General features: G+C 35.3%; 1 protein-coding gene across 1 annotated transcript; it reads left to right on the top strand.

Moving 5' to 3' along the window:
- The first annotated feature begins 23 nt into the window (after positions 1-23).
- On the top strand, positions 24-27,999 carry LOC128021322 (leucine-rich repeat transmembrane neuronal protein 4). Its single transcript, XM_052608433.1, has 3 exons — positions 24-613; positions 8,542-10,187; positions 27,328-27,999. Exons 1-3 carry the CDS (start codon positions 610-612, stop codon positions 27,391-27,393), a joined length of 1,716 nt encoding a protein of 571 aa, XP_052464393.1. The 5' UTR covers positions 24-609; the 3' UTR covers positions 27,394-27,999.

The raw sequence follows: 27,999 nt of genomic DNA, 5'->3' as shown, positions 1-27,999 counted from the left end.
TTGTGTAGGGGGTATTCTGGCATTCTGCATTCCGCAGCAGGTTTGCCTCCAGGTCACCTTTATTGTGACTGTAGAAGACCTGAGGGCGGGAGCGCGCAATCATCACGGTCTGTGATATTTCTCAGGGACGGAGCAGCCCTGAGACTCTCTACTGCAGCGGCGTGCACGGCTTTCCTCTCACGCAAAGCCCTCAATACTTAGTGTTGTTTTATCTTTATCTTTTCCATTTCTTACCTCTGGTCGAAACGCTCCGCATGATTTAAACATCATTGTTCCAATTATGCAACCCATACCAACTTTTGCCCTCATCTTAAATCAGTTGCTTGCTGCGTAACGCGAATTGATTCATATTCCGTTTGAACGACGGATGACCATCATGTTAATTGCTGTTGGATTTATACTGGTTCGCCGTGCTGTTGGATTAATCAAGAGACGCAGCACGTTCTAAAGTGTTTTTTGTGGAGACGGATCGATAATGGTTTTAGTTGGGCTGTAATACTGCTCGGACTAAAGGTAAAAGTCTTCGTTGGAGTGGATCCTGAGAGACTGAATGTCTGGGCAGTAACCGCAGGGAATAAACGCGAGTGGAATCAAAAGCGCGCGACTGATATGGGTGAGTAGTTGGAATCCTGGGATAAAGTTCATCTTTGACTATTGATAAATATTCATATAAAAGATCTTTATATTTCAAATCGATGTCTTTTGCTGTTTAAAACATTAATCGGTCCATTTGTGTAAAATGAAACCGGGTTATAAAAAAAATCACACTTTCTTAAAGGGTTAGTTCACCGACAAATGAAAATTATGTCATTAATAAATCACCCTCATGTCGTTCCAAACCCGTAAGACCTCCGTTCATCTTCGGAACACAGTTTAAGATATTTTAGATTTAGTCTGAGAGCTCTCAGTCCCTCCATTGAAACTGTGTGTATGGTATACATTGTCCATGTCCAGAAAGGTAATAAAAACATCTTCAAAGTAGTCCATGTGACAACAGAGGTTCAGTTTGAATTTTTTGAAGCATCGAAAATACATTTTGGTACAAAAATAGCAAAAACTACCATTTTATTCAGCATTGTCTTCTCTTCCGTGTCTGTTGTGAGCGAGTTCAAAACACAACACTTCAATGATATCTGGTTTGCGAACGAATCACTTGATGTAGCTTGGCTCGGTGTTCATCTTCAGTCAGTGTACTGTTTGAGTTACTCCGGGATATTGGTTTGTTTTAACTCAGAGGGAGTGTCAGCCACATTAAAAAAGTTAACAGCTTAAGTCATTTGTGGATTAATTCTTATTTAAGACGAGAACCGTTTCAAATTATTCAGTTCGATTTGGTGAACTGGTTCAAGGAGGTCCGGTTACATCGAGTGATTCGTTTGCGAGCCGGATATCGGTGAACTGTTGTGTTTTGAACTCGCTCCCAACAGACACGGAAGAGAAGACAATGCTGAATAAAGTCTTAGTTTTTGCTATTTTTGAACCTAAATGTATTTTTGATGCTTCAAAAAATTCTAACTGACCCTCTGATGTCACATGGACTACTTTGAAGATGTTTTTCTTACCTTTCTGGACATGGACAGTAGGGCTTTCACTTTTTATTCGATATTCGAATATGCATTTGAACATGACTGTGAAATATCCGTAATCAAACTATAATTAAAATACCAAAGACTTAAACTACCAAAGACTTAAACTACTTCAGTCGGTGGGTATGCATTGAATTTATTTAATACACAAGTTTCACAATTTGAGTTGAATTACTGAAATAAATGACATTTTTCCATGACATTCTAATTTATTGAGATGCACCTGTAATTAAACGGTACTACAGTTAATCTCAGATTGAAAAATGTTAGTAGCCTATGTTTTAATAAAAATGTTACAACTAACTCACTTGGTTAACAGTTAACAGATTCATTCATTCATTCATTCATTCCCCTCAGTAAGCCATAAAAGATATGTAAAGAAGCCAAAAAATCAACATGGTAAGCTCCCCACCTATCCTAAAGAGAATATGAAATGTCCTAAATGTGATTGATAGTTCAGTGGCGCATCCAGTCAGTGAGGAAGATTTTAGTCTGTTCCATTATCTCTTTTTATGGACCATTTTCTTCAAAATATAAAAGTAGAAAACATCTAATGGATATTTTTATATCTTGTTCTTAAAAAGAGTGATATTTCATTAATATACCTGTATAGATGTATATTACCTGGCAAACCACTGTTTTAACAGTGCAGGATACATTCATTTAGCCTACAGGGGAGACTTGTCACAAGTTCAGTAAGTATTTCTCAGGATAACTTTTCTGAAGGCAAGTTCGGAATAGTTGTATACTGTAAGTCTGAGCTACAAAAAATGACATTTTCCTCTAAAAAAACAACAACTAACAAACAAAAAATAAAAACACGTTCCGACCTTTGTTACAACAAGCCCCAATAGTAGGCTATACATTTTAACATAAAAACACATCTTGCCCTGACTTGACTTCAAATAATGGTTTTTAATGCTTTTACAGAGACCCTTACATACTTCATGTTTTAAACATGTCTTTTGTAATCTCTCTTTATTTTCCTCTCTGAAATTTTGCTTGCATGTCTAATTCTGTATCTAATTCAGTATTGGATTGTAGAATCTCAAACATACTAATCAAGCTAACATGATTTCACATTTTATTTCTGCTGAGTGAAGAATAGAGATGAGCCATGGCAAGGTCGGGATGATGGATTGCACTTAGAAATTGCCGATTGTCATGAAAATACACATCTACTGTATGAATCAGAATGAGATCCTTTGTTGAGGCCATTATGTTGATCACTAGCTCTGCATACACACTTCAAAAGCCTACAGGGAAGGCTTATATTAAAACTATCACTTTACCATACCAAAAATCACTCTTTATTAATATGTCAGCCTTTGCATTAAGAGTTCATCCAAGGATTTAAATCCAACTGAAGACTAAATATCTATTTTCTTACATGAAAAAACAGCCTCTTAAGGGATGTTAAGTGACTCACATTCATACTTTGCTTTCATTGCACAGACCTTGTTCCTTTCAAAGATGGTATTTCTATTTTGGTTTGATTGGAAGAAGTAGAAGGTTTTCATTTATACTTTAATATTGTCATTTCACTTGGTTATGTCAGCTTATTTAATTTTAAAATGCAGTACCTGATGAAAATTAAACTGAAAAAGATTGTTAAAATTGCTGCAAGCCTCGCAAATCTTAAAGATACATTTCACCCAATAATGAAAATTACTCACCCTTTTTGTCCTTACAGTCAAAGTCAATGGGGTCTTGTTGTTTCGATTTCCATTGAATTTATATTGAAAATATCTTCTGTTGTGCTCAAAAAAAAAAAAAAAAAAAAAGTCATACTGGTTTGGAACAATGACAGAACTTTTGTTTTTTGGTGAACTATCCCTCTTAAAACCATGGACACAACAAAGTGTACAGCTGTACAGAATGAACGAGGAAAAATGACTGGTTTCTGCATGCTTGTCTTTACAGTTATGAGCTTCTCTTTAATCTTACTCGAGTATGTTTAATTTATTTGTGAGTAGTCGCCACTCATGTTTTATCATTCTTTTCCCCGAGCACCATCATGAAGGCTGTTTCTTAATGCGGACATAACACACACAGTTTCTGTCAATCTCATGTTAATCTTGAGTACCTATAGAGTAGTTTTGCATTCTGCATATCTCCATACAGTTTTATCATATTTATAAATATGATAAAACTTTAGCTTTACGCTTCTCTGTGAAAACTGAGAATCGTGCCGTGGGCGGAGCTTAAGAGTCACAAGCATGCACAGCTTTTGCGTAGTGATCGTCTGCAAGCTGTGACATCGACATTAATAAAACAGGAGCAAAACTTTATTGACTAATTAAAATCTAATTAAAATCCTTCTCGAACAAGTCCTGTGCAGCACTGCCATCCATAACTCCAATGAAGCATGTTGAGGGGTGTGTTCTTGCTGTGGTTGATGCTCACGCTCTTACAGTAGAAGTGCTCATATAAGGAATCCCGCCCTTAATGATGTCACACAGGGCCATACGTTTTTTTTTTTTATTATTAAATTTTTGAGACTTTGGTCAGGTTTAGCATGAGAATCCAACTCTTGTAGTGTAAATAAGTCAGAATGCATGAAATAGCATTAGGCATCCCCTTCACATGTACAGTTAATCTATCTTACTGCAGCACACTTTATTCATTGCAGTGGATTAAGCTGATTTTACAACCACAATAGCGCCATAAATAGTGCTTTTAGCATAAATCACACTGTTCTGCATTCCACATCCTGACTAAGGCACAGTTACAGCACTCTTCAATCTCACAATTAATGTGTGTTGAATAATGTGCCTTAAGTATGCAGGAGGTCCATCGTTTCAATATTGCAGCTTTGGTTTGAAAAGTTTCCCAGGCCTGGAATCAGGCAAGAGTTACTACCTCTTGTTAAATACTGGCCATACTCTATTATGCTGAGTGATCTATTATTTAACCAGCATAAAATTTTATTATCCTAAAAAAAATATATGATATTGAAACTAATTGGAAGGAAATTATCACTATTATTACTACCAAGTAAAAATTTAGTCTCTGTCAAGATGTTGTTTTGGAATCTGGAGAAGTTAAGAAATACTTTGGGTGCAGAACATATGCATATGCAACTTTTAATCTATTATATATATACTTTTATATTTTTGTCCTATTTGAACAGTGGTTTTCAATCCTGGTCACCTGAATATATATATATATATATATATATATATATATATATATATATATATATATATATATATATATATATATATATATGTATAATTTTTTTTTTTTTTTTTTACTATAAATGAGACTAAATCATGCTCAAGAGGGGAATCTTGTAGAGAGGGGAATCTTGTAGGGCTTAAACTAATGCAGCGGCTATGAGCCATGTTCAATCATACTGGTAATACAAGGGGAACCTTTGTAGAGAAAATGACCATTATTTTACATTCCAAGAATTAACAAATTTGCATTTCCTTTGGCCATTTTGGTCTCAGGAAAGTCATTGTTGAATCTGCACTCAATTTTCTGCTCAAAAATTTATTTAGGAGATACAGAAGGACGTTTTAATATGGCAAGTGCAGTTCTCTCATTAAACATTTACCCAGTCTGTCATTGCTGATGTGTCATTTAAATTTAGTGTTGGATTTGTAATTGAGTTTGATGCAAGCAGCGGGAAGTCGTTGGATTATTTTTATAAAAAGAAACTTTGAAACCATTTGATTCCATTCTACTAGAAAAGTGCATGTTTTATCCAGGTTTTGCCATTACCTTTGAACTTTGGGTAATAGCCTTAGGTTCACCATAGTATTTATATGAAATATCATGCTTGTCCCTATGCCAAGGAATACCACAGTTGACTTTGCTGTGTGTGCCAGCATCTTCCTAGCCTTTTGAATAGGGGCCTGCCACAGTTTTACAATGGTTTAAATGAGTGGCTTTTAAATGAACTAACTTTGGATGAGCTATGGTGCTGGACCTTCAAAGTATTTTAGTTCACTGAGTGAAAATTGGTGTCTGGACAATTTGTATCTTCAGTATCACTAACAGGTCTGCCATTGATCTCTGATTCTTTAGACACCGAATGACATTTGCAATCAAACTCGGTCTTTGCCGTTGCATTTGTAAGTGGCTTGTTAGATATTTTCTTCATTTGAGTTGCATCAAAGTCATTCAGAGCTTGAGTTTTGGTTTATGGGGAGTATTGTATACAGTATATTTAAATTTGATTGCCATTGATTGGCACTGCCTTGGTAGATGAGGATCCGCATTAGAGAGTTATTGCTGTCAGTTTGTTAGTTTGATTTGAATATGAAAATCCTTGAAATCAATTTGCAGCAAAATGTAAAATGGAGACCAAGTTCTGGTGGACCATTGACACTATTAATTGAGATTGTAGATAGAGTGCCAGTGGTCCATTTGAGAGATAGTTGGTGGTAATGCACTTATAAGTCTCACCATAAAGCAAGAAGAAGAAGACGCCTCACACGCCCAAGTACTGTATAGGTCTCTGCCAGGAAAGTAATGGGAGTTACCAGATCAGGGTGTTTTTAGAACATGATCCTGATTGGCTGACATTGGTTATAGTGATGTTAGGTTTAGGGGTGGGGATGGGTAAGGGGGATCATTTTGATTGCATGATTTAGAAACACCCACAAGGTGATAAGCCCACTTTTGCATAAGTGTATCATCACGAGCCTTAGGGTTTAATTTGGTTTTGTTTTGCTTTGTTTTATTGTATGTTTTAGCCATGATTCCCATCCACTTACATTATAAGAGTGATAGACTGCAACGATTTGACTTAAAAATGTCAGTTTGTGTTCTACTGAAGAAACAAAGTAACCTATATCTTGGATGCCCTGGGGGTAAGCAGATAAACATCAAATTTTAATTTTTGGGTGAACTATCCCTTTAAGCTCAGGCTGATACATTTTATACTAAGGGTCGGCAATGTCACCTTAATGTCAAACTTAAACTGTTTTCTATTTGAATATACTGTATGTTAAAATGAAATTATTTCTGTGATGGCAGAGCTGAATTTTCAGCAACCATTACTCCAATCTTCAATGTCACACAATCCTTCAAAAATTGAGCATAAAACATTTTGTCTCAAGGATCATGTACTAATTAATTTTAATACTGTTTTATGATGTATATATATATATATATATATATATATATATATATATATATATATATATATATATATAGCATTAATATTATACTTGTTATATCTTCTGAGCATATTTCTTTTTGGGAAATCAATGAGGCTCTTGTAATTCCATTTTTCTTTTTATCAGTATTTTCTGTGTTTTTAAAGCCTTTTCATTGTAGAGTTTGCCAGTTTTTCCTAGAACTTCAGGCTAGGTATTTCAAGACTACATTTGTATTGTTGTGGCTACAGTATACAGACAGCTCAGCATGGGTTTCTAGTGATCATTGTGAGGGTTAATCTTCTCTGAATTTGTTGTAAATTTCCTGATTCATGTAGCTCTAAAGACTTACATGGACACTTAAGGAAGCATGACACTTCACAAATGTGTGTCATTGTAGAAATAATACATGTAATGGACTACCAGCGAAACGTAATAATAGTCAAAAAGTCATCTGAATTATTTTTGTCACGACTCTGGACAAAGAGTGTACTTAAATGAGATGGCACTGTTGTAGGTTATAATGACAGTGATCTCTCGTTTTTTTTCCCCAGTCCTCTTCTGAAATTTTCTTAACAGCATCAGTGGGATAATAGTTTGGTAAAACTGATGACTCTGTAATTTGCTGTGTATGCTTGGATGGACTCTGTCCTCCTTTTTTACAGTAGACAATGAGTTCATGATACACGCAGTGCAGATCTTTAACTAAATGCTTATGTATTAAAACTTAGATTTTTTTTCTCTCGTTGTTCTGCATATTGCTGTATTCTTTTCCCTGGCAAAGAAAACTCCTGTTACGCTTAAAATGTATGAAATGCAAAAGATTGTAATGAAATTGTCCATTTTGCATAATCTTTTCTGGCATGGATAACAATATGAAACACATTTCAGATAGCAGAGGTAATAGCTTCCGAGTAATTATGTTTGAAGTAATGATTCAGCTCTAAATTGACTAATCAGTTTCCATAGAACAGTATAAAAATGGTATTAAAGATAAAGCTGGACATTAGTCACATCTTAAAGTTGATTAGTGCTTAGGTGATGATTACTAAGCTTTAAAATGGGTTTTTAGTAAATTAATCCAAATGACTCTCTTAAAACTCTTTATGTAATTCTAGTGTAATTCAAAACAGAGTGCCAAAGGCTAAATAGCAGATTTATTAGTGATTTGCTTTGAGCTGTGTAGAACTTCTAAATCCTGGGTTTTAGGTTACTGAATAACATGTGCAGACGTCATGACAGCTGGATGTGTACAACATCTGCCAGTGGTCATTTTGAGATCTCATTAGAATATGAGATCATTTGAGATCATAATAAAATATGAATATAAGATCTCTCATGTTCTGAGACAGAAGCAAACCAATTACAAAGTATTAAAGTTGTGTGTACTAATTTCAACAGAGTGGAAAGGTTTTATTTCATTAGTTGATCGATTACCTCTCAGTTTGGAGAGGCAAACAAACTGAAAATTCCAATTATGCAGTCAGCCAATTCCAAAATAACTAGCAAATAAAAAGACTCAAAGGTCCATTAAAGAAATAAAAAAAAATTCAGTTACTACATTCACCATTAACATTTCTATGAATGACAGTGTTTCAGCCCTTGGTGATATATTTCACTTGAAATTGTGGTTTCAACTGAATGCTAATTCAGTTGAAGTCATCAAGTCATCAAGACGAATCAGATGAATCATACAGAATAAAGTCAAACAAGTATGCCAAATTAGATAATGACCTCCTGAAGTATGGTGTGGATGATAGTAGCATTTATATGAACCTTGACAACTGAATATTGGTCTCCTTGTTAAACATGATAAGCTGATGTTGTGCTATTTCCCTCTGCAGGTTCTGTTATTTGTGACAAGAGATTAGCGGGCCTCCTCCTCCTTCAAGCCTCCTCCCTCCTGCTGTTCAGTTCTGGAGAAAGGTTGTGCCCCTATAGCTGTCGTTGCGAGGGAAAGATTGTCCATTGTGAGTCAGCTAGCTTCAAGGATGTGCCTGAAAATATTTCAGTTAGTTGTCAAGGTCTGTCCCTACGCTACAATGACCTGCACACAATGCTCCCTTACCAATTTGCCCATCTTAACCAGTTACTGTGGCTGTACCTGGACCACAATCAAATCATGTTTGTGGATAGTCGTGCTTTTCAAGGAGTGCGACGACTGAAGGAGTTGATCTTGAGCTCCAATAGGATTTCACAGCTCCATAATGTCACTTTCCACGGAGTACCTAACCTACGCAATCTAGATCTCTCCTACAACAGGTTGCAGGAACTGCAGCCAGGTCAGTTTTTTGGTCTTCGAAAACTGCAGAATCTGCACTTGCGCTCCAACGGGCTGATGACAATCCCTGTCCGAGCATTTCTAGAGTGCAGAAGCTTGGAGTTTCTAGACTTGGGTTATAATCGGCTTCGGGTTCTGACTCGTACTGCATTCCTGGGTTTGTCTCGACTTATGGAACTCCACCTGGAGCATAATCAGTTTTCAAGGATCAATTTCTTTCTTTTTCCTCGCCTTGCTAACCTCCGTGCCCTGTATCTACAATGGAACCATATCCGAGCTATCAACCAAGGCCTTCCATGGAGCTGGTATACCTTGCAAAAGCTTGATATTTCTGGCAATGAGATTCAAGTTCTAGATCCTGTAGTATTTCAATGCCTTCCCAATCTTCAGGTTCTCAACTTAGAGTCTAACAAACTGGCCAATGTGTCTCAGGAAGTTGTGGCTGCCTGGATCTCCCTAACAGCCATTAGCCTTGCAGGCAACATGTGGGATTGTGGACCAGGCATCTGTCCTCTTGTTGTCTGGCTCAAGAATTTTGGAGGCACCAAGGACACTAGTATAATCTGCAGCAGTCCTAAGCACCTTCAAGGGGAGAAGGTCATGGAGGCTTCAAAGAACAACATTGACTGTGATGATTATGAAATTACTGCTCAATCACCTTTGTATCTGCAGACCTTTGATCCAAATTTTGATCTTACTCCTGAACCAACTGAACTAACAATGGCTCCTACAACACCGCCTCCACCCCTCCCTTCACCTGCCTCTGAGGCGTCATTTCCACCTCCTCATCCTCGACCGCCTCAACATCCAACCTTCTCCAGCCGTGAAAACCCAGATCCCATGGACTCCAGTCAATGGACACCCTCATCGTCTGACAGCTTAGTAGTGACACCAGCTCCTGAGCAAGACATTGTGTCATTTCACAAAGTGGTGATGGGTGGGGTGGCACTGTTCTTCTCAGTGTCCCTTGTCTTGTCAGTAATATATGTCTCCTGGAAACGTTACCCCGGTGCCACCCGACTGCTGCAGGAGAGTTCAGTTGGCCGAAAGCGGAGGAAAAAGAGTCAGGAGCCAGAACAGAACCTGAGCTCCCAGCTCCAGGAATATTACATGAGCTACAATCCTGCAGCCACGCCAGAAGCCTTGGAGGTGCTGGGTAATGGGACAGGTACCTGCACCTGCACCATATCTGGCTCCCGGGAATGTGAGGTATGACATGTGAAAGCAGCCTAAAATCAAATCAGATCAAAACAAATGAACGACTCAGGAAATAGAGGTAAATTCTCCATTGTGCATGCTGCAAATATTTATCAGAGCAAAGGTAAGCACCATTGACTCCTTAGGTCCTTATAATGACTCATGAAAGGGATTGTCTCATTTACTTTCATTGACTCCACTTTTTAAACTGATAGACTTATTGTCTCAGTATGCATCTGTATGGGCATTTTTGGCTGATACAAATCATGATTTAAATTTGCAAGCTGATAACTAGTATATTTGCTGATATGTCAACTAACAGTTGACATCTTGTGTGATTGATTGCAAAACTTACCTTAAAAGTCTAGTCATCTACATGCTCATATGGATACCAAACATCATATTAAATATATCTGCATTTTTTACTTATCAGACTGATGATGTTAACATTGTCAGTCTGTCACTACTTGAGTTTATTGAGTGATACCAGTATGACCACAGAGCATTGTGCATCCCTAATGTTAACTCTAAACCAGGAGTCAATGGTTTCTTTACCTAAAAGCGCTGCCCTGCTGCACACATCTTGGTTTTGGCCTTGCTATTTAATTTGTGAAAGGCTTGTTCATTTTGCTTGACTGAAAGATTATGATTAGTATGCTTTGTGTTTGAGACAATGATATTCACTTGATGTAAATGAGTTTCGAAAACCTCTGTTTTGATTATTATTATTAATATTTTCAGACAGTCAAATCCCTGCCCGTTGCATTGGGAATGGGTTTGCATCATTTAGCTTCTGAGAGTACAGCAAAAAAGAAAAAAAGAAAAAAAGACATCTGTCGATAATTAAAATTGCAGTGCTGGCAATGATATATTGATGGTCACAATCCATTAGAGCATGCAAAATGGCTTCTTTACTTTCTAATGTCGTGTTTAAAAGCATCTTTCTCTCTATCTGTCTAAATCCATAATTGGTTTTTATTCAGGTCTTATGAGAGATTTTAAAGGCTGCATTTTAATTTTGGATATATTTCATGTGCAAAGCAATGACTGTTTTAATCATGTTGGGATGACCTCAGTGATGACAGGCAGCGATATAGTAAAGTTTTTCATCCACGTTCATAGCAGTCTTGAGCGAAAAGTGAAGATGCTGTGTTTAACAGTCATGCAAAATCGCATGAAGCGAATCTACTTCAGTTCAGCCAGGAATAGTCAGTAAAAATCTGTAAAATCATTATTTCTGTCTTGCCTCCTTTGATGTTGTAAACTATGTCTCACCACGAAGGATAAATCTTATCAACTAATGTGCACAGAGCATGTCTGAACAGAAAGGTTTATTTGCACTTTAAAGAGAAACTGTATTTGGCAAGAAAACCAAAATACTCAACTGGAAGTAATCTGCTTATTCAAATTAGCTAATGGAAGTAACTAAACATCAGTGAATAAGAAAAGCTATTAAACTCTATAAATGTTTAGTTTGAGCAATGAAATCACTGAGATGAATTAATGAAAAAATTAACACACATAATAGTACAAACAATAAGATGTGCTAATACAACACCACACGATACAAGTTTCCTTTTTACTGATGCTTCAGGTTTTCTGTTCAAGTTCTAGTGTGTTATTCTAGAGATTCTAAGTAAAACACCACCTCCATAACAAAGTGGGTGGTTACATGGCAGATTCATTTGCACCTTGTCAATGCACTTGGTGTTACCCCGAGAATATATTGTTTTGGATTGTGAGAAAGCAAGAGAACACTTTATTGATCCCACAAAGGAAATGCAGGTATTGCAGCTGCTAGCCTTCTTTAAAAAAAGAAATTCAGCTGAGAGAAAGTTGCGCACCTTCATGGCAGCAGGGAAGATGGAACTATATGGAGCCCCATGATATGGATGCTTTGTCTGAACAGCATTGCCTTCAGCCACCACCTGCAGGGGAATGACGTTTGGTCTTGAACTGAGGTACATTTCTTGATTAAGCTAGAGTCATGTGGCACCACCTGCCTACATCCTATACAGGGAGTTTTTTTTTTTTTTTGCTACCCACTCCAGGTTATTGAATGGGTGGACCACATGCAGGCCTATACCACCCCAGTGTTGTTGCCATTTACAGTGACAAGTCTGAATCAAGTTATTTTCCTCCCAAAGTCTCCTTAGCCTTAGTCTAAGTCTTAGAAGAAGATTTTGAATAGACGCAATGGATTCCCATAGAGCTATTCACACTGAATGTGAACTTTCACCCACTGAAAAACTTAAAAACATAAAATATATTTCAGCCAATGTGGAACCATCCTGATCATGTGCACACATGCACTTGTACCATGCCTTCAGCTGGCTGGAGAAAAACTTTTTATTTTTTACAAACAACATATTTTAGGTGTTCTAACAATTAGATGTTTGAAGATAATGACAGTATTTAAGTTAAAGCATATTCTTCAAGATGCTAACCTGTTGAACATTACATACAATATAACAGCAGTATATATCCACTCCTCATAGTCCATTGCATCCTGGCCCACATTGCTTTGATCCCAAATGTATCCATTTATTATTAAGAGTCTTTCTACAAAATAAAAGAAAACTACTACTTATGACCTTACATGAATTATTTTGCCAAAATTCATGAAATGCATATAATCGCGGCTGAGTAACAGGTGCATTAGAGCTAACATTAGCATCATGATACAAGATAAAATTTGATATGATTTAATACACACTTTTACTATAAACTCACTTTAGAACAACATTGAGTGTTTGTTATGTCTTCCAGTTGCGATCTAATGCACAAATCACATACACATCATTACTATCATAATCATTTGTTTATTAGCTTTATGTTTCACAAATAGAGACATTTCCCTGAGTTTGTTATGCATTTAGAAGAATGTGAAAGATCATCATCGGAAGAGACAAGGGTGGGTTATGAACACATAATATGAGTGACATGATCAACAAATGAGTCATAACAGCGATCGCAGAAGAGAAATCACAGGCAGATATCGCTGGAAGCATTCAGTGGAAAATTAATAGAAATTATGATTCTGTCAGAAGAAATATGAAGTAAGCATGTAAAGATATCATTATTTCTCAAAATGTGCACAGTTTTGGATTAAAATCCCTAATGGATGCCGTTTAGTGTAGCTTGCATGTGACTGCCTCAGTTGTGCCGACTCGTAATTCCCTATGCAGGAAAAACCCAGTCTTTAAAATATCACACTACAACTTGTCACAAGTTTGCTTTTACAACATCGTTGTTTTTACACTTAAACTCTTTTAGACTATTCCAACTTAAACTTTGTAGTAGTAAATTCATTTTATGTCATGTTTTGGGAGTGAGTCCACCATTAACATTCTGTGAGTTCATATCTTTGTAGTTATCTTTATTACTTAAATTACTTTCTTAATTACTTAATCACTTTTTCACTCATGTTTTTGCTGCTTACTTTAAAGTGTTTTTGTTTTTTGATGGAATTTAGTATTGTTTATTTATAATTTTCTTTTTTTTTACATTACAGAGGAGCTAAGCGGTGTGTAATAGAATATCTTGCTCCCATCAATATTAAAGAAACCCATTTAAATATTATGGCATCGTTTACTAGACCTGTCAGGTCCTCAGTCTCAGTAGAACCTTTGTTTTTGTTGCTGTACTGGTTCCTGGCCATGTTAATAATACAAGAGCAAGCATCCGTTTTGCTTATGCGAGCGCAGTGTTTTTGTGATCCGTGTTCAAAGCTTTTCATTTCAGGCCATGCACAGTGTTTGCCGTCCCTGTGGATGCTAGTAGGACACGTTGATTATGAGCAGTACCCGTGTATCACAGTGTGCTGAAGCTTTTGGTCTGTAATAGAATCTGCAGCGGTGAGGAGGAAGGGGAGAAGGAATGAAAGCCCAGGCAGCCCTTTGGTCTTGAATGAGCTTATTCATCTGCTCCTTTCCCACAGAATGCATTAGTAGGATTCAGACGCATTGGCTCTGCATTTTCAATACGTGGAAATAAAATCACAGTGTGACTGGTGACATTCTTTAAATAAACCTGGATTAAATGTAAAGTACAGAGTACAGTCAGCTGCTCTTTAGGCTCCTGCATGATTAAAAAGACTTAAATAATATTTTATTGTGGAACGTACTCCACAACTGTTAAAATGTATTAGTATGTAGTAGTAGTAAGATAATTTATATATTTCTTTTTTTGTACAGTTTGGGACTTTTTTTTACTGATCATTTGATATGTGGCCATATATATATATATATATATATATATATATATATATATATATATATATATATATAGTAGTCAACATTTTAAGTGGATCTTTGAGTTTTTATGACAACGTTGATTATGTTTTTATCCACTTCAAATGTTGACTGCTGTATATATTCCTAAATAATTTTAATTTCAGTGCTGAATTTGTGTTACCTTTATACATTTACCAAATACTTTTAACCAAATTGACCAAAGTACAGTAGAGGAATATTCACATTAAGGTTTGTAACAGAACAAATAAAATTACGGTACTATTATATAACACCTGGTTTATTGAGAGTAGTTTCAAACAACCAATTTATTTTCTGATTTAATAGCTATTCACCCACCCTTTTTCATCAGTACTTAAGAGGAAAATTTGATCGATATTTGACATATATTGTCTGTGTCTATTTGATGATACTAGGGTTTTAGGTGGTGCGCTGAACCCACTGTGCTTCTTTATCTTTGTTTGTTTAAATTCTGTTCTTTGCAGACTGTCAGCCCAATTACATTCAAGGACGCTGCCATATTTTCTTCGCTCAGACTTTTGGACTACTGAATAGATCCTGCCAGTTTTTAACACATGAACAAAAGATGTAGCTAAACCAGTAATCAGCACGATTCCTTACAAAAACCTGGCCCTGGTGTGATAAAAAGATATTCTGAAAGTTCTGATCATCTTTAACCTTCGAAAACCCACTATAGCAAAATCACGACTCGTATTTTAAGGCTAATAATACTCTGAACTGCATAAAAAAAATAAAATAAAAAAATAACAGTTTAAAAAACGAATACATATTGAATATTATTGAAGTTGCACAACAAGGTCACTCTGACACAATTGCTAACACTTTAATAACATAATTTGGTTATTTAAACTGTAATATGTTTAGTGATTGAAAATGGATGATTTAAGATATTTCTTCTTAAATTTTACTCAAAATTCAGCAAAAAGTGCAACAAAATAAAATACAACGGTGGGCCTTAGTGGTCTATATCTTTTCTATCTTCAGAAAGCCTGTTCAGATTTTATTATTATTTTATTTTTGTCATAAAAAGAAAATGATTTTTGTCATAGCCTTATGAAGCTTTAAATATAGTCTGAGAGGTCTGAGACTGAACTCTTTATGCCAGAGCAACTATGTCGTCCTAAGTCAGGTAAAAACAATTATTGAATTTGAAGCAAAATAAAAACTTGTTGGTGACCCTTTTAAATCTCAAATGGCCAGTTGCAATTTTACAGTATAAAAATGTGCTTAGAAATCATGATTTTTATACTCAGTGGCTTCCTAAAAACTGTTTAAGGTAATAAAAAGGTATCGTCAATACTAGTGCTTGGTTCTGTGCGTGACATGATTGGATTTTCTGGTTTGGATATTTTATTTTTTTTCACATGAACCAGTTACAGCACATGCCCATTGATTCTCATCAGACTAAAATGTCCATTAAATACTTGATGCCTCTAGATGTCAAAGAGGGCATCATTATGAATGCTATGAAATGTATGATTCACATTTATGTTTTTAAAAGCTGTTCTTTCAAGTGCAGTTTTCCTTTACACCTCCCCAAATGAACCATTAATGTATTAATCAATCATCAGTGGAGATTAATAGTGCATTGTTCTTTTAAGGCACTTGAGACAGTAAAAGCAAGTGAAGAAAGAGTAAAAGCCAACAGTTCAAAGGTAATGAGAAGTATAACGTCTTTCAAACTTCTGTTTATCCTTTTACCCTCAAAAACACACATCTCTTCAAAAATTAATACAAAACTAGGCCACGTGGTCAGCCAGGTGAAAGAAATGATCATGTGTACTGTAGGACGAGTCAAGCAAAATGTAGAGACTTTTCCACTTTTGGTGATCCAAGCGTGAAAGTCTTGACTCAAATCATCTAGTTTGTTTGTTGTAAATGACTCTAGGCTTGCCTCAAATGGACATTTTATTGTGCGTTTTATTAAGAACCCCAGCTGGAACCATGTAAACGCCTCAGGCGAAGACAACGAGGAAGTCTGATTATGTTCTTCTTTTTCTTCTTCTTCTTGGTAGAAATTTCAATTAAATGTGAGACAGCAGCTATTTGAGAGAGATAGAGAGAGAGAGAGAAATACTCTTGATCTACTGCAGTAGCAGAAAAAACAACTAAATGAATAAATTGACATGTTGTGTTCACTCTATTATATATTAGGGCCGGGACTTTAACGCGTTAATTGAGATTAATTAATTACACAAAAAATAACGCGTTAACTAAGATTAATTAATTACAGGAAAAAAATCCCGCATTTTTAATAACTTATTTTTGCACCGCGGAACGTTTCTCACTGGATGAGTTTCGGCGGACCGATTATACTGAAGCACCAACTAGCGTTCGCACATCACCGCAGCAGCACATCGAGCCTCAAGTATCACCTCAACGCAAAACATATAGCAGCTAGCGTGGACTTTACACTTTATGTTGAACTATGTATTATTTTGTTGGTGCAACAGTTTATGTTGAACTCTTTATTGTTTTGGCCAAGGTTATTGAGAGTTGGACTTAGTATGTTATGGCCTCTGAAGCAACAGAGAGATGTTTTCTAATAGTCAGGGTTTCCAATGTTCTGAATGTAATTGACAGTATTGTGTTTTACTTAAAAAAACACTTTACAGAAGGTTCCAGCACCTATAAGCTACCTGAATTTCTGAAATGTACTATTTCTAAATTGTTTCTAAATATGCTATTGCTACACGTCATGGCAAAAATTGCACTGGTCTGCTAGACTTGGTTGAACAAAATAAACAATATTTTGTTGCTTAAGCTTATGTATTCAGTCATTATTCAATGGTATACTATAAATCCATGTGAAAAAAAATTACTTCTCACTGTTCTCAGGTCTAATATTTATATGCGAATAAAATGCGATTAATTTCGATTAATTAATTACAAAGCCTCGAATTAATTAGATTATTTTTTTTAATCGAGTCTCGGCCCTATTATATATATATATATATATATATATATATATATATATATATATATATATATATATATATATATATATTATATATATATATATATATATATTATATATATATATATATATATATATATATTATATATATATATATATATATATTATATATATATATATATATATTTTTTTTTTTTTTTTTGGTCAGATTTAGCATGAGAATCCAACTCTTTAGTAATGTAATTAAGTCAGAATGCATGAAATAGCATTGGACATCCCCTTTAAACTGTTTCAAAATGGCATTGAACTTTTCGTTTGATGAGTGATGCACACTTTAACCCCATCATACCCAATATGCACACAGTATATATAGGTGTAATGTAATGTAAAACTTAAGCATATAGTATATAAAGTATTTATTAAGTGTATGTAAGTGTACAGTATATACATACTTATAAAGTGTTTAGTGCACTGTAAACATGGCGAATATGCCTGTTGAGGTAGGTTGGAGATTAACGGCCTGAGGGTAGAAGCTGTTTTTCAGTCTTGTTGTTCTAGTTTGACACTCCAGTAGCGTGTGCCTGATGGTAGGAGTGTGAGAAGTCTGTGCCGTGGGTGACGAATGTGCTGATACTGATGGCTCTCTTGATGATTCTGGTCTGGTAAAGGCTGTCCAGTGCTGGGAAGGCAGTTCCAGTGATAACTTGAGCTGACCTTACGATCTTTTACTGTGCAGCAGCCGAACCATACCGTGATGGAGCTGGTGATGGACACTCGAGATCGCACACCACTGTCTGTGGTCTGCCAGTAAAAAAGTTCTGAATCCAGCTCCAGAGGGTGGGTGGCACTCCAAGGGCATAAAGCTTGTTGGTGAGCTTTGATGCAACCACTGTGCTGAATGCTGAATTGAAAATATCTGCAGAGAGTTCGGCTAGTGCAGATGAGCAGTTTCTGAGGACCCATCCCGGGATGTTGTCTGAGCCAGCTGTTTTCTGTGAGCTCTTTTTTTTCTTCACTGAAAGTTTTTGCTACCGTTGCAGATGAGGCTGTAAATGGTGCATGTGTGAATGATGAGTTCTCTTCATTCCCATTAGCCAGATTAATGCCTGGTGGTTCGTCGTCGAGAACCTGAAAGCGTGCACAGAATTAATTGAATTCATCTGGTGTGAAGTGGCTGTCAATGTGCTCACACCTGCTTTTGCTCTGATAGTCTGTGATATTCTGTAATCCCTGCCACAGCAGTGGTGTAGTGACACTTGGGAGATAAAATAATCACACATCTTTCTTATTAAATACAGGAAACGTGTTTAATAATTGAGTTCTTTTCATCTTCTGTTTGTGCTTTCCGTAGCAAACTTTCATTTGGATTGTTCAGTGAAATCTGACGATAGGCGCTAAAGGATTTTTGTTATCTTGTTTTCTGTATTTTTTTTCTTTTTTAGTAATCCAGCCTCCAAGCATGAGTCAACAGACCACATTTTTACCAAAGTCCTTCAATGAATGTTTGAGGATGGAATACAGAGAAATAAAAGATCTGTAGTCTCTGTGGACTTTGGTTTACTTTAGTGCAATTGAAATTGTCTGAAGTGGTTGCTCTACCATGTAAAAGTCTCAGCAGGGCTTTAAAGGTCAAAGACTGTTATTCCTCAGCTTGTGTGTTGAGTACGGAGTACAGATCAGCTGACCTGTACATCATTCTCATGGCAAAAATTCCATAAAAATAAAAAAAAGTCCCATTGTATGACACCTCAAATAAAAACCTTTAAACTGTACATATTCCCTGGTCCATATTTCTCAATTCAGTCAGTAAATTGTTATTTTAATATATCAGAAAGTCAGGGAAGATGATGAGTATTTTTTTAGATGTGGAAGATGTGGAATATTATTTATTCAAGTTTCTTTTAATGACATATTTCAAATAACTAAACCTAAACAAGTATTAAATTGACTATGGGTGGAATTTATAGTTAATTCTGTCATTTAAAAAAAATAATTGATTATTAATCATATTTCTTAGACATACTTTTCAACTTTCTTTCCCATGTCTTTGTATTGGTATTTTATTAGATTGGTATTTTATTTTATATTTATTGTGTTTTATTTCACTAATTAATTAATATTTTTTGTACAGTGAAGGCAGAAAAAGTTGAGCCCGGGAAGAGCAAAATGCTGTTATTTATTAATGTGCAAAATCACAAACCAATTTAAAGTGTGAATAACTTTCTATTTTAGTTACTAATTTCATATAACTTAACAAAAAGAATAAATGGGCTTTTATGAAATTTATACTTAGTTCTTTAGTTAAAAAACAAATTAATTAGTCATATTTCATAGAGCTACCTTTCATCTTGAACAAATCTTTGAATTATTGAAGGTTGATAAATAGTGAAATGAAGGTTGAAGAGATTTTATTTATTTATTTATTTTTATTGCCTGTGGGCAAACAAATGCATGTTTCACATAAAGAGGCTGCAGTCCAGTGAAATGAAACAATCCTCTTTTTTTTTTCTCTCTACCTCTTTTTCATATTGTGCTTCAAGGGACAGAAGTATTTTTATGAAATATTTTTTAATGTAGTTTTTTTTTTTTTTTTTACTCTTTCATCCTGAAATGACGAATGGGAAGTAATCCACACTATTCCCATGTTTCTTTGACATTTGTCTTTAGGGGTTCATTACTGTACACTGTAAACGTGTATTTTGTGTTTTAGTCGTTTAATTGGATTTTTGGATTGGTTTCAATGTTTGTCTGAAGGGTCTACATTTTGAAAGTCTGATTTTATGCCTTTTATTTTTATTTTTTACATGCAGCAAAGTTTTGTTTTTGATTCGGTCTCCAATCAATGTAGTGAAATGTATTTTCTCAGAGACACAGTATAATACAGTTCCCAATGTTTTAACACATATAGGATGTTAATGCAAGATGTGTAGAAGAGCACACTAGTCTATATGTTATCTTGAAAGTAGAGTAATCCTGTATCAAGATAAAATAAGATCTTTCCATATTGTAACTGACGAAGTAAATAACATTTGATGGAAACCATGACACACACTGCCACCTCACTATTGTTAGTGGAATAAAATGTGTCCAGCCGTTATCATAATAACCCTCTCTACTGAATTTCAATATTGCATTTCTCTAGATTATGAAAGAAAGATTAGCGATATCCGTCTTGTGGTGAATAATGTGTCCAGGATGCTCAGATGTGGCTCAGCAGTAATGAGCTCAATAATGCAAAAATAAATAAACACAGCCACGGGGTTCCAACCAGACTCCAGCTGTCCTTGGATCAGAGAGATCGGAGGGTGGAAATGCCCCGTGTAATGCGATTTGTCATAGTGAATAAGTCCAAGGGCACCAGAGCAGAATGAACACTGAACTTCCTCTTATAAGACACACTAGGACTGTGAGTGGTCTACTGAACATTCATGATAGATTCAGAGTCATTTTGTTGGTCATACAGTGAGCAACACTATTGTGATGATGTTAATTCAGTTTTGATTTGGCCTTTAAGTTTCCTAAAGAGTCTCAATAGATTAGTTTCATGATTCTTCCTGATTTAAACTTAAGTGTTCAAAATGCTCTTAGATTCGGTAAGTTCAATTCATTTCACAAAGAATAATTTCAAATGAATCAATTTAAAACTTCAAATTCAATAATTAGGCTCTTATATACTCAAGGAGAGATTATTTTTTATAATTCTTCCTGATATAAACTTCATTGGCAAAAAATTCCAGAGTTGGTTAGGTTTATTTCTTTCAATTAAAGGGGGGGGGGGATGCTCGTTTTTACTCAATATCCTGTTAATCTTAAGTACCTATAGAGTAGTACTGCATCCTTCATAACTCCAAAAAGTCTTTAGTTTTATTATATTCATAAGAGAAAGATAGTCTGTACCGATTTTTCCCGGAAAAACGCGAGCGTCTGTAGGCGTGACGTGTGGGCGGAGATAAAGAATCATGAGCGCGAGTAGGCTTTTGTGTTGAGCGCGTCTGGAAGCTGTGACACAGTGAGGAAAAAAACCAACCAAAACAAACCACGGCTAACAGTCAGATTCAGCGTATATTTATGATCCAGAATCAGATCCCGAGGCTGAAATTTAACAAGAGCAGCAGCAACAACAGCGTCTCTATGTGGTATGTACTGAAACTGTATATATATTTGCTTAGCGGTTTTGGAAAATTACTAAGTTCCACTTTGTCGTCTTTTTTTTTTTTTTTTTTTTTTTAAGCTGTACATGTGGAAAGTGCAGTTTGATGACAACATCGCATGTTGTTTACTTGATGTGCTTACGCGCCAATAGCTAAGTTAACAACACAGAGATATTTGAAGCCGTTTTACTCGCCGCCTGCGGTTCCAACACACGATCGTGACCCTTTTTCGTTGGGATTGCATTATCCTTAAGAAATAAACGATGTGCAAATCTGTCGTCAAACTGGGCCTTGTTTGTAAAACAAGCATCTTCGAAATGCAGGGAACAAACACAAACACTTGCACAACTCCGTTGATGCTCTGTAAAAATAAACTCCATCCACTGGTCCCTTAATGCTGTTTCTCTTTTGGTAATCTGTGAAGGGTTGTCTTGCCCTGGCAACCAAAAACACACTCCTTTTGTGACATTTCGCGACGCTCTCGCTCTGATCAGTGAAGTCTGTTGTGCTCTCAGTGCTGTGCTATACGGGAGCGTGCGCTCTTCCGGGAGACGTGCCCTAGGACCCATATAAGGAAATTCCGCTCCATCTAACGTCACACAGAGTCATACTCGAAAAAAACTTTCCGAAACTTGTGACAAACCGGAAGGAGTATTTTTGGAACAGAAATACTCCTTCTAACATACAACTCAATTTTTGAAACTTTGTCCATGTTTAGCATGGGAATCCAACTCTTTAACAGTGTAAAAAACTCAGTATGCATGAAATAGCATTTCACCCCCCCCCCCCCCCCCTTTAATAATTTAGAATGAATCGATTAAAAACCCAATGAGCTAACTGCTTTACAGATTAATGGCTGGTTAGACTTTATGAAGCTACTTTTGCAGCACTGTTTCAGTGTTCCTCTGAAACCCTCCTCCTTCCCCAGCTCCACCTGTATAGATATGCTGCTTGTGCAGCAGCAGCAGAACAGTATGTCTTAAATACTTACAGCACCGTATCTGTGTATGTATTGGCAGTAGAAAGTTCCTGTATTTGCTTTGCAGCAGCAGTAATCTAAAAATACAGTAATAACCAACAGCAGTAACGTAGCAGATCTAGTCCGCCAATACATATTAACACCATGCTAAAAACCTACTGAGAGTTGTCATGATAGAACTAAAGTAAACTAAAACTATTAAAAGCAATTTTCAATTGAAATAATGTAGAACTAAATTGAAATAAAATAAATGTTACATTCAAATTTTAGACTTTAGATTTTAGAAATCTAAAGCAATCTTTAGCAAGTACTAAATTTAAAACTAAAATAAACTAGAATGTATTAAAGTGGTCAAAATATTTAAAATGAAATAAAATGGAAAAAAAAACACATAACAGATGATTAAAAGTAAAATTAAAATTGAAGATATATTAAAAATTCAAATTCTAAATATCAATAAATACTATAATAGAATATAAATAACACTAAAATAACAATGATCCCATGTCTGACAATGTAATAAAATAAAATAATAATAATAAAAAATAAATAATAACATATTTTAGTACTAATATATGTAAGTAAATGTTTTATATATATATATATATATATATATATATATATATATATATATTGGACCATATACATTAAGTTCACTAAAACAGTGCCTTGATTATTAACTAATTTTTGTTATGTGTTTTACTTCTTGCATTAAATATTTTAAATGTAATTGGCTCACCTTGACTTTTTGGGTAAAAATATTTGCTTATTACCTTTTTTAAGTTTGAGAAAGTATTGAAAGTATTCTTCAAAAATATCACGATCAATGTTTCTAGTTATCTTGACAAAGTCACGTACTTAAAAACGTACACATCTATTTAAAAAATCCCCCCAAATCAACAGAACACATATCCAGGTGTTACAAAAGAGCATCAGTTCGACAAAAGCAAAAATCAAGGGAAGGATAATTGGAGCCCTTTTATAAGGCAACTTTATCTCCTCCATCTCAAACTTCTCTAATTTGCTCACTCTTTCATCTTTGCTATCTGTTAAAAGAAAAGCAGGAGACCTGTGCACTGCAGACGACCTCCCGTTGTTTGGAAGACGCAATGGGATAATTGGAGCCTTGGGCCGGAAACTTATAGAGAAACAGTCTGGCATATGTCTCACGTAGAGCTTCATACTACTGACACAATACGAGCTAATTACTACACATTTTTGCTCCTAATTAAACCTCAGTAATATGATCTAATAACAGCTCTGCCCACGAGGAAGTGAGGTTAATTTTACTTTCCTAAATAAAGACTAAACACAGTCTAGGTAATCACCTTGGCCTATAAAGTGGAAGTCTAAGTGATCATCCATTATTCAACTTGGCTTTAAACTGTGTGTGTTGTGCTGCCATGTGATAATTGGAGGTGCTGAGGGTTCAGCCACGCAAAACTTATTAGCACACTAATTAGTTAAGTCAGCTTTACCACCGCGGGTTTCTGTGCATCCCTTTGGTGGAATTTCCAGCCATGCTCATCTCCTTATTAAATATCTTTCACCTTGTCTGATTGATCACATCTTTGCTGCATCATTCTTGATTGGTGGCTGGTCTGTTATCAGTAATGACAGGACTGTGCTGTTTACCCTGTCATTGTGTCTGTCACTACTGTCATAACAGTAAATATGTTTCCAATCGCATGCTACCATACTACTGTTATTATTTCTGCAGTGTGAAGCCTCTATATGCATTAGGGCTGCAAGAAACAACTATTTTAAGAACTGATTAACCTGTTGATTATGTCTTTGATTAATTGAATGATTATATGTTCCATACTGAAGTCTGTCATTTATGCCGATTTGTATGCAAAAACAATAAATAGTAAAAATAAATATGAAAAGAAATATGAAAAGAAATGTAACGAATAGGAGGTGTCAGATGATGAATTTACAGTTTAATTACGACAGTGAAATTCATTTAATTAATTCTTTTGCTTTAAGTTACTAATTCAAACACTCACAACGTAAGAATATGAATAAAAATATTTAGTATTTGGCATGGAAATGCAAAGGCCTTAATATTTGCTAATAAAATGTGTTGATTGTTATCATTATGGGTTATGCCGATTTTACAAATTAGTTGCTAAACTGTGGCTGTCATCTGTTATGCTATGTCTGTTTTTAGTATTCTGGAGTGTGCGTCTGCTCCTAACATTTGTTTTAAGTTATTTTGTTAGGATTCTTCATTTTTCAAGTTTGCATTTTTTTTTTTTTTTTTACTGATCAAAATTTAAAGTTCTTTAAAATAATGATAATAATAATGTCACAGGGCTGTGTGTTGATTAAAATGTCAGAATAAAAATGTAATGACATGATCTGAAAATTGCTTAAATTTATTGCATGGATGGATGGATGGATGGATGGATAGATAGATAGATACTGTAGCTACCTAGCCTACAGTCCACAGTAACGATACAGTAGTCCGTCTGTTGTAGATTTGACATGTCCAGGTGTTTGCAATTTCACTCACTAACTAACAAATATGTAAGGACATTGCTCATGAATATTTAATGAGTTACTGGCCACCTTTAGAAGGTTACCCAGCAACATCTGGATGACCCAATTAATATTCACGCAGTATGCTTTAATTTTTCATTGGGGCATACACACTGGATGCCGTTTTTAATGGAGCAGAATGAACAGTTGAAACATAATTTGTATAAAAGGTCAGATGAAATAAAGAGTTTTGATGGCATTGTATGCCTTCATATCTCAGTGAAAAAACTCACTGAAAACACTTGCAGCCAAGTCCATTTCAATTGTAAGTCGGTGATACAGCTTGTGTCAGCCAGTTTGACTACAAGAAAATTGTGTGTATTCGCGTCTGTGCGTTTATCTTTTTTGAGTAAGTTTACTTAAAAACAGCGATTGTATCCTCTCGTCGCTGGAAAATATAATGGAGCGATTCAGTATTTAAACTGTATTTAATAAAAGTCATGGGGCAGTGTTGACAAGTTTATTTTCTCCTGGATGTGTGAGCTGCGCGATTTCTGATATGTGTGTTTGTCAGTAAGCAGCTCATTGATACAGAACGATAATTAAAGGCTCTAATGCACACCAGCACACCAGTATATGTGTGTATGTAAGAGCTAGACGACGAATGCTGATGGTGTGTGATGTCATGGTAGTGGTGTCCCAATCCTTAGGGGAATATTGTCTCCCCTACCCGTTGACACTATGTTTCAAGGGACAAGGGGAAGGGGTAGGCGGAGGGGTAGGGAAAGGGGAAGGGGAAGGGGTATAAAATGAAATTGGGATTGGGCCTAAAAGTGCATGCAGACCATTGGAATAAACTGCACCAACAGTTTACAGTTACAAAGAACCCTTAGAAAGATGACAAACATGCCACTCACTATGTGATATATATACATATACAGTATTCATCAATTTAAAGATTTTTATTCTCAAAAGGCAGCATCCCTTTTTGTCCTCATTTTAAGCAATTATTTCAATCTTTGTATGAAAAGACGTCTTCAAGTTGACTCATTGGGCAGTTTAGCTGTTGTTCCTATGGTTTCTGAAAGAACCTTAGTTGAACTTGGGGATAATTGAGATGATGATGATTATGCTCAATGCATATTGCTAATTAGTATTCACGGTGGTTTGTTTAATCCATTTAAGACAAAGTGCTCATGACAGCAAGGTCACTTGAGCGGAGTAAATTCAGTCGTCTCAACTCTAATTAACATCTTAACAAAGATGGCACAGTGTGCTGCCATATTTCGATTTTGGACTTGCTTAACCGATAGCAGCCATTTATTTATTTATTTATTTTTGTTGCATGCATGTATGCGGGTTTCATTTTATACCAAAATTGCATGCAACTGAATTGACGTGTATGTATTATTATCCTGACACTTTCATATAATCAGATTTATATTTAATTAACTTTTTGTTCCATGGGTCAATGACAAATAAGACACAGAAAATGAAAAAAAAAATCTAGTTTACTGCTGAGATCTTAGAAATGTGCTCTTTTTATTCACATTGGATTTATGTAGTTTTGATAAATTTGCATTTACATCTGTTATGTTAAAATGTATTAATTACATAAAAAGTGACAAATATTTTGTGTGGTATAACCATAATTTTTCTTGCATTTGAGTATATGTGAGTGTACTACACATCTTAATATTTTATTTATTTATTTTTGTACTATTATTATTATTATTATTATGCTGCATGTTTTCTCCCGTATGCAAAAGAAATTCAGTTTCCATATATAAAATACATTGTTGTATCAAGTAAAACATGAAACCTATTCAAAACCTTTTTTTATTTTTTTTTATTTTAAGGTGTCCTTGTTCCAGTGTAATTATACATATTGTAAGTATATTAAAATTACTGAGTGATATTAATAAACTACATATACTCACTACATGTTTAGGGTTAGGATTAGGGTTTGGTTTAGGGTATCTTGCATATAATTATGCATAATTAATTGTTATTATAATAGTAAGTACATGTAACATATGTAACAAGGACACCTTAAAATAAAGTGTTACCCAATTTCATATATTCACATCTATATTTCTATAGCCCATAAAATATGTATATTTGTATATACATTCTAAACACATCAATATGTGTTGATATGAAAAAAAATATATATTTTTTATAATAACAAAAACATGTAAAATACATATTTTTGTACATATGATGTTTTAATAAACTAAATGAAGCAACCATATGCCAACAATATTGTTGGCATATATGGTTGCTTCATTTAATACCGTAAAAAAAAATTATCATATATGAATTAGGTCTTGTTTGTTTCCTACAGAATGAATACACATGTCCCAGACCGTTACCTGGAGCTTGGATCGGAGACATACCCACCATACACTGAAGGGACAGTTTTGTTCCGGCGGAGGATTTGTGCCTACCTGCATTTCATCAGTCGCATCAAGCTTTGTTCTCATGATTCCACTCATGCTTTCAGTGCTTCTTTAGTGGATTGTGGTCAGCCGGACACAGCTAACGGACATCTGAGAGACAGTGGGAACAGATGCCTCAGACACATATTTTATTAAAACACATTTGGATGCCTCACTTAATACTTTAATGCACCGGGACACATGCGTCAGGTTTATCTTGGAAGCCTTCAGTGAAACATACCAATGAAAGTTATCCAGCCTTTGATGAAACACCCAGCGTCATTTGACGTTTGTGTGGACCTATACATAAACTATAAACTTTGTTAATATACCCTTGAATTTAAAACTGTACTTGCCCTTTCCTTTGTTATTTAATGTAAATCCTTGGGAAAAATTGTGTATCAGAATAACTAAATAAAACAACTGAGTTAAAACCTTTATCTTTGCTGCCTAATACTGGATTTGTAATGCTTTGAGTTTATGCAAACTTCCCTGTACAGTTTTATTTGAAGAGATCCTCGAGTTGACATGCCCTTCACAACAGTAATAAACTTCCTTGTTATTCGGAGTAATTTAAA

This window comes from Carassius gibelio, chromosome A10, assembly GCF_023724105.1.
Source record: "Carassius gibelio isolate Cgi1373 ecotype wild population from Czech Republic chromosome A10, carGib1.2-hapl.c, whole genome shotgun sequence".
Taxonomy (NCBI): Eukaryota; Metazoa; Chordata; class Actinopteri; order Cypriniformes; family Cyprinidae; genus Carassius; species Carassius gibelio.
The sequence above is the reverse complement of the archived record's forward strand: the minus strand, read 5'-3'. Positions and strand labels throughout refer to the sequence as shown.